Source organism: Amphiura filiformis, chromosome 5 (assembly GCF_039555335.1).
Source record: "Amphiura filiformis chromosome 5, Afil_fr2py, whole genome shotgun sequence".
Classification (NCBI taxonomy): domain Eukaryota; kingdom Metazoa; phylum Echinodermata; class Ophiuroidea; order Amphilepidida; family Amphiuridae; genus Amphiura; species Amphiura filiformis.
Window position 1 is genome coordinate 64,974,219 of NC_092632.1, and position 8,797 is coordinate 64,983,015.

At 37.2% G+C, this 8,797-nt stretch overlaps 1 protein-coding gene across 1 annotated transcript in view; it reads left to right on the top strand.

The window, feature by feature from the left end:
- LOC140153553 (2-Hydroxyacid oxidase 1-like) overlaps positions 1-8,263 on the top strand; it is a 92,222-nt gene extending 83,959 nt beyond the window's left edge. Inside the window, exons 2-8 of the mRNA XM_072176332.1 lie at positions 3,933-4,084; positions 4,793-5,057; positions 5,570-5,742; positions 6,114-6,205; positions 6,506-6,667; positions 7,760-7,829; positions 8,081-8,263. Of these exons, the coding sequence (XP_072032433.1) occupies positions 3,933-4,084; positions 4,793-5,057; positions 5,570-5,742; positions 6,114-6,205; positions 6,506-6,667; positions 7,760-7,829; positions 8,081-8,151 (985 nt within the window). The 3' untranslated portion in view covers positions 8,152-8,263. The remainder of the gene's footprint in view (positions 1-3,932; positions 4,085-4,792; positions 5,058-5,569; positions 5,743-6,113; positions 6,206-6,505; positions 6,668-7,759; positions 7,830-8,080) is intronic.
- Positions 8,264-8,797: the final 534 nt, after the last annotated feature.

Genomic DNA, 8,797 nt, shown 5'->3' on the forward strand with positions numbered 1-8,797 from the left:
GCGTGGACGCCGTGGTTAAGTTGTGTTCACATAATTTTATGCGGCACATTGATGCCCGCATAAAAGTATGTACACGCACCATGTAACGCTCTGACGCGGACACGCTAAACTTCAAAGCTAGTGCCAGTGTCTCGAGGTAGATAGACTATGACGCATGCATGCCGGTGAAACTAAAACCATGAATGATGAAAACAATTATAAGTAAAGCCATACTGTACACACTGGTGCAGTTCATGTGTTGCTGTTATTTGTTTAAAGCTAAAATATACAAGGTGTATACTTACTTTGCTTAAATCAAATCTGTTTTGTGCATCGACTGTCAGTACAAGGTTACAGATTTGAAGTCGCCATGTCCGTACATACACATGTACATGCATGATGTATCCTGGAGATATTTATGCCACTGAGCAGCGACTTCTGAGGTACCCGGTATGTAGAGATCAGTGCTTCTGATCCAGAACGTGACGTCGAACGGATCTATCCAAATAACATGGCGGGTGCGGGTTGACTATTGTATACGTTCTTAATTGATTTAGGATTTCGCTGTTTAATTTGAAATGAATTCTAGATGCTTTTACAGCCATTGCATATGTTTAAAATTCTACAAAAAATGTTTACAAAAAATAAATTTTATAAATGATTGAAAAAAAAAAATGTTTATGCAAAAACACATAAAAATTAGGCCCCATGAAAATATTACGGCAGTACGGGGAATTTCGAAATCATCAATTTGGCGACACAAAATATCGGGAGTTATTGATAACAACATCATCCCAAAGACAGACAAATAAAACCTTTTTATAATCAAATTTGATTTTTTTGTGACATTTTTATACACAATTAGTATTTGCAGTCGCTCAAGTTAATATATTGTATCGTAGTTTCTCAATAATAAAGGCCACTTTTAATGATATCATCGAATTTCATATGAATGCCCTAAGTCGCCGTCTATACTTTGAACGTAAATAGTATTTAATACGCATTTTCTAATAAAACATTCTTTCTTCCTAATTTCTTGGAAAAAACCTTACAAATACAAGATAAAATCTTCGAAGATAATGACATTAGTTGGCAGAAGTAACATGACTGAAAAATAATAGAGATTACGTGAGATACACGGAAGTGAAAATTAGGGCGTATGCCTTAACTGCTAGTCAACTTACAAATCGCGAGTTAGGGCATTTTTGAATGCCCTAAGGGACCGATCGTTATTTACGGCAGGGGGGAATGGGTGTTTTGGCAAAATATCGACAAAAATTTCGCGTTCCCCCTCGCGTCCGCTCAAAATTTTCGCGTTCCCCTTGTTTTCCCAATTTTCTCCATTTAAAATTTAACAATCCCCCTCCTGGTTCAACTAAAATTTCAGGTTCCCCCCTCAAGATCACAAAAAATTTCGTGTTCCCCCTAAATTTACCCATTCCCCCCCTGCCATAAATAACGATCGCTCCCTAACTCGCTATTTATAATAATAATAATAATAATAATAATAATAATAATAATAATAAAGCAGAAAAAACAAACAACGTTTTCGACATTATTCGCAGAAGGTTAGAAAAGATTGCCAGAAAACGTTCCTGGGAAGGTTTCGAACCAGCGACGATCGTAACTAATAGCTCGACCACACACTTGCACTGGGGGTGTAGATAACTTGTTTCAACCAGATGCCATTCGCTACTTGCACGGTTCCGCCATTATGCACTATGTGCGGGAGAGCCTCGAACTGGCAGCATACATGAAAGGAAGAATTATGTAACCTTACACAGAACGTTATGACTAGTTCAATTCCCATTCATGTATGCTGCCAGTTCGAGGCTCTCCCGCACATAGTGCATAATGGCGGAACCGTGCAAGTAGCGAATAGACAGGTCCTTGACCACAAATCGAAGTATAGACGAATCCATCGAGCCAAGTGCATGGTCAGAATTCAGTCGGCCATATCCCGTCTGCACCAAACTGGTGTTGTTACTGCCCAATTGGGTGGATTAAATTTGCTTAAAAATCGATGTTGAATTGTATTATGTTGTAAACTTTCATCATTCTTTTGTCTACATGTAACACGGGTGATGGAATGCAGTTTAATACCCCCCCCCCAAAAAAAACCCACACCATTTCACATTTTAGGTGGGATAGACCTAAGGGGACCCAGCTATGGCTGCCATTGAGGTGTAGGAATGCGTGAAAATAGATAATTCGTCTATACATGGAAAACTTTGAGATCGTCTGCTCCGCAGCCGAACGATGTTGAGTGACTGCACGGTGGATGGGAAACGGAAGGTCACGTGATTTGCATAGGGGAAGGTGGGGCATAACGGAACACTTAACTTTGAGGATGCTCTGTGACGTCACCATAAGTAATATGACTGTAAAAATTATATGTTCAGTTGAAGTTTGTATTTACCTTTAATATACCATTAACCAATATAACTTGAATCTTACAATTTTTTATAAAAATGAAGAAATATTTTCAACAACAAAAAACCGTTTTGCCCCACTATCGGGGCAAAACGGAACCCCCCTATGGGGCAAAACGGCACCCTGGGTGTAAACTTATATCAGTTGTTCCATCGGTAGGCCCTAGGCCTAGTTATATGTAGGCCTATATTCAGTTACAATATTAAGTGGGCCTACCATCTCTGTGGAGTGAGTAATTAACTTCTTATAGGCCTAGTAGGCCTATAATATGTATGACCAATATTTGATCAGAAAGAAATATTCAGTAGGCCTACCATCTCTGTGGAGTAAGTTTTAACTTTTAATCATTAATTCTATCTGTAGGTCTAGTTAGGCCCCTATATGTCTATGTTTCAGCGAAGTGTTTACCATGTTCGAGTAGGCCCCTAGATAACGCCTATATTTCCTTGAGTGAAGACAAGTTATGTCCAATTGGGGCAAAACGGAACCCATCTGTGGGACAAAACGCCCGGGGCAAAACGGAACCCTGTTCCGTTATGCCCCACACCTAGGGTTCCGTTTTGCCCCATACCCGATTTTTTAGAAATAGGTTGCATGCATAATACATCGTAGCATATAGGCCATGCACTTAATACAGCTCATGGCTAGTACCTTCGTGTTTACAATATACACAATTATTTGGGAATCCGATATTAATGAAGTAAAATTTCAGCGCATTAAACATCTACATATCTTACACCAGACGGGTAGTAATTTTTTGACTCGATCTTGCTCGAATGTCAGTGGATTGTTTCAGATAAAATTTTTGTTGTAAATCCTCGTAGCCATACTTGTGTTCCTCAATATAATTTGCATAGACGGCAGTATTGCGAAGGCCTATTTTTCCAGGTGGTTCCGTTTTGCCCCGGGGGTCCGTTATGCCCCACCTTCCCCTAATAGAAGCCAACATTTTTAAAGTGCCATATTTTATCAGTGGAAAAGACTTATACAGATACAATGATTTGTTTATAGGTTAATAAATGCGTATCACTTGTTGGGATTGAAGTTGTACAATGCACGCGTACTGAGATGTTGATGCGTCTAATGCACGAGTCCCGAAGGGGTGAGTGCATTAGACATCTCAGTACAAGTGCATTATTTTGTACAATTTATCGAGCAACAAGAGATACGCATTTATTAATCTATGGAAAAATCCATGATATTTGCTATTTTTGATAACAAAATTAACACTAAAAATGTTGGAAAATACAGCAAATATAAATGCATCAACCCACAAGAAAAATGAACGCGTCTGAAAGCACTGCGCGTAGTATGCGCCCGTGCATATAATACACAATCAATAAATGTTTCGAATTTTTCTAATGTTTGCTCTGATTGGTTTTCGCTATCTAAGAGTGTATGAAAGCAAGTTGATTGATAGTCATAATTCCTATTTCATCTGACTTGTGTTGTTAATGTTATAGTCTGTTAGTTTACTTGTTTTGTTGCATGAATAAGTGTTTTGCTTCTTTGATCTTTAGATTCCAATTGCGCCCAAGACTGATGCGAGATGTCAGCAATAGGGACATGTCCACTACCATATTAGGTCATCATTTGCCTCATCCTATTGCTATTGGACCATCGTCTTTCCATAAAATGGTTCATCCAGATGGTGAAATAGCAACAGTTAAAGGTAGTGTGTAATGTTGAATGCCCTTACACAAAAATGTATAAATCATCTCAAAGTCATAATACGATTTCCGTTAAATTTGTTAAATTTAAATTTCATAAAAATGCTGAAATAATGTTAGTATTTTAGGGAATGTTCTCTGTTCAAGCCATTTGAAGTCAAAATAATGAGATTTAAAAAGATAGTTACATTGTAGCTTAAAGTTTGAATTATCAAGCGCTAGCCCCTATGGATCAAATACAACTTTTAATCATACATTGTGGATCGGGCCAAAGCACTATATCTAAATCATGAAAGGCCATGTTACGATTTCCGCTAACGAGTCTGAATCAACCAAGATGTTACCATTCCAGTATAATGAATGAATCGAATTTTGGCAAACAATGCCTTAATTTCAAAGTTTTGTCTTCTTTGAAAATTCTTTAAACAAGAATATGACCCGCGTGCGACCATTACACGCATGTTGCACATAACATACTTACTCGAAAATCAGATGTTATACACAACAATTCACTTATTTATTTTATTTATTCAACAAATCGATCTTATAGTTGAAGACATGTTTATATGAATATCCCAAACATATATTTGGAGCATTCATTCAATCGTAATTGTTTGTTAGTAAATATAACATGAAACATGGCGATTTATACGTGTAAGTAAAATCATTATGATAATATGGCATTGTGACGTTATCATATTTCCTTCCAGGGGCAGCCATGACATCCACACCAATATGTATTGGAGGCAGCACTTCCAATGTAACTCTTGAAGATCTCGCTGAAGCTGTCAAAGATTCAACAACACCGCTGTGGATTCAATTTTACATCTACAAAGATCGACAAATAAACGAAAGACTCATCAAAAGAGCCGAAAAGGCTGGTTACGAAGCACTTTTTGTAACGGTAGATGTTCCGTGCCTAGGAAAACGACGATTGGATATTAGAAATCAGTTCAATTTGCCATCAAACCTGAGGTAGGCCACAGGCTGTGTTTTATTTAAGATCCAAACTGATCATGTAATTCCCTCTCTGCTCCAAAGGAGTTTTGTCTCTCGAAGAAGCCGCCAAATAGCTTTGGCCAATCGTGTAGTCATCCTTTCCGATCATTCAGCGACAAAATCCTTTCCGATTAATTCAACAACATAGACAAGCTCTATTTGGCTTATGTCACAGTGGCGTGCACAGGGAATCCGTTGAGGAGAAAGTTTACTTCTTTCACCACTGAATTTTTTTTATTACGTTCGGTATTATCACTTGCAGAGTATGTTAGCACACGTCCTTCTCAAATTCAAAAATCTGAACTGTATAGCTCTGTATCACTGCCTGCCTATTATAACATTATTGTCAGTAACCAATCATACCTGTCACTCAACTATGATCATTTTGCGGACCTGTGTCCAAAAATAAGTCGTTTGTATGCAAAAAGTGAATACCCTCTAAGATGGCCCTTTTTAATCTATCATTTTGGTATTTCATCCCCTCACAGTGCGGCCAACATTGCGGGCGAATTAGAAATCCAACAACTTTACACCAAAGGCAAGGGATCCGGCTTAGAAAATTTTGCTAACACCCAATTTGACCCTTCAGTTACATGGGAAGATATCAAATGGCTCCGAAGTATCACCAGATTACCTATAGTACTCAAAGGCATATTAACTGGTAAGGTGATAAAAATGTTTGATTGTGTGGTTCTGTAGTGTGTAGGGGTGTATGGGTGTGTGGGTGTGGATAGTTTATCTGAAATTTTGATTTTGAAAAATTGGTCATTTGGACTGGGCATTTGGCTAACTCGTATACCTGCGTGATTTATGTATTGTCATTAATCCTCAGGTAAAGCTTGATGTCAATGACAAAGAAGCACAATGTCCTATATATTTTTCTATGAAAATCTCTCTCACACACATTATATTCAGAAATAAAGTATGAAAGAGGCTCTTTTTCATTTCAAGTACATATCATATACGTATATAAATGATATATTACGATGTACCCATTGTCTATTAACATTTGTTTTGACTGTATTTGTAAAGCCGAAGATGCAAGAGAAGCTGTGAAATATGGTGTAAACGGGATAATCGTGTCCAACCATGGCGGAAGACAACTGGATGGAGTACTAGCAACGGTAACTCAACTTTCCACATCATTTTTGGTAGCTATTATTCTTTTCGGCAGCTGAATAGTATACTTAATATTCCGAACGAAATGACTTATGAGGAGAATGTTTTTTCGCTATGGAAATGGTCGCACACCCAAAAGGCAAGCAAACAAATCTCTAAAAATGATGACGAACTGAAAAAAGCTCAATTGTAATTCTCTTATCAAGGGAATATAACATAGTAGAAGGTAAACTTATAGAAGTGCTTAAAATATGGGCAGTTATTTTCTACTTTATATTGCCTATTATTGATTGAAATATTTCCAGATTGATGCTTTGTCTGAAGTTGTAGAGGCTGTTAGAGGGTCTAATGTAGAGGTGTATTTGGATGGAGGTGTGACGAAGGGCACGGATGTACTGAAAGCTCTCGCCTTGGGCGCTAAAGCTGTCTTTATCGCCAGACCCATAATGTGGGGATTAGCTTGTGACGTAAGTATATATAGCAATTATGGTAAGTTGCACAAAACTAATATTATGCCTCCGTATCGAAATATAATCGAAGAAAATACGAGGTAGCACACAAATCTCGATTTGTGGCCCATTCGATTTGTAAGTTACATCACTCCATCTCTACGCACATGTTTAGTTCAATTTCTGAAATTGTGCCAAATTTTGAAGTCGCACATAAAATCCTTTTTTTATTACTTCACACTATTCTGTTGACAGTGAGGTAACGACTTTAATACACATAGTGTAATATAAGTTTGCCTCAAGCCACTCAGATGTCATGGGAAGAAGCTATAGGCCTACATGCTATAGGGGATGACCACAATCTAAACTGAGTTTAAAAAGAAACTTATCATTTTCACAAGGTTATATCTTAAAATCATGTCCATCAAAATGAACCAAAATTGCATATAGGATTACTTCAATACTCTACTCTAAACACATGTCAGTAACCAAGCAGTTGTTCAACTGACACAACAGCAAAATGCACTGACATGGAACAGTTTCCTGGACCACATTCATAGCATAGTAATAGGCACCCAGCATAAGAAATCTGTGTGTAAGTGGAATAGCGTGGAACAAGACCTGTTTCTTGAAGAAAGTGCATGAAAAGCAGAAAGCAACCCCGTTCCACAATATTCCACTCACTCTTTGAAAATTATCACCTGTGTAAGGATCTTGACGCATTCTCACTGAATTTGTGTGCTGAGTGCCAATTATTGGGCTGTGAATTTGGTCCAAGAAGCTGTTCCATGTCAATGCATTTTGCTGTTGTGTCAGTTGAACAACTGCTTGGTTACTGACTTGTGTTTAGAGTAGAGCATTAAAGTAATCCCTTGTGTAATTTTGGTTCATTTTGAAGGATAAGATTTTAAGATATGACCTTGTGAAATAAGTTTCTTTTTGAGCTCAGTTTATTTTTGGAGAGAGAGTCTGTACCATACTGAAACAAACTGATCCCGATGCCCGCTCCTATAAATGAGTGAATTCAAGTTCTGGTATTGGAGGTTGCTCAAACAATATATTTTAAGATAACAGATTTTTTTTTGTATTTTACCTTTATTGTTGCTTCAGGGACAAGAAGGAGTGAAGAAAGTTGTTGACATTTTGAAAGATGAATTTAGTCTTGCTATGGCATTATCAGGTAACTAGCCGCAATGCCTCATGAATGAAATACATAATCTACAACTTCATAATTATTGTACAAAATACAATTTTTAAAACCATGCATCATGAAGTGCCCAAACTGTCGTCTCACCTAGAAAACGTAGACAACTATCACTTTTACCTGACCTGAGTCAAAATTTAAAATAATAATAAAGAAATAAAGGATTGCTTGATATACCTACATAATATTGAAAGATTTGATGAAATATATTTTCTTACTTTATATAGGTTGCACTAGTATTGAAGATATATCCAGAGACATTTTGCAGCGACAGTCACAGTACACTGCCAGACTTTAACACAGAAGTGTCGACTTAACAACTATAGGGTGAAGCAACCACCAGCTGCAATCATTTCTATCATGAAAGATTTCCATAACAGATATTATACCGTCTACAAATAAATGCTAATATTTATCAATTATATTCTACCATGAGACAATAAACTACCGTTACGTTGAGATCGATCACCAAAAGATTGGGGGCTTCTGGAGATCCAACCCATTTCAGCATTCTCCAGTTTCTCGAGACGCACTCAGCTCAATTTAGCAAGCTCCGCATTTCAAGAATCCTTTTCAAAAAAAAAAAAAAAAAAAAAAAGAAAAAGAAAAAGAAAAAAAAAAAAGAAAAGAAAAAAAAAAGCCGAAAGCTGGACCTTGCCGAGATCTCGAGAGCAGCGTAACTGGATATGGTGGTGGACAGAATATTACATTATATCATGGATATAGTAGATAAGACTATTTCCATGATTATATTTATACGTTCAGTAGTTATTGAGGTGTGTTGTAATGCCATCATCTTACAATGCAACGATACGAGTACATTCAGTAGTTATTGAAGTGTGTTGTAATGCTATATTCTGTAGACAGCATGGTATATTGCACTGATACGTTCAGTAGTTATTGAGGTGTGTTGTAATGCTATCTTCTGTAGACAGCATGTTACA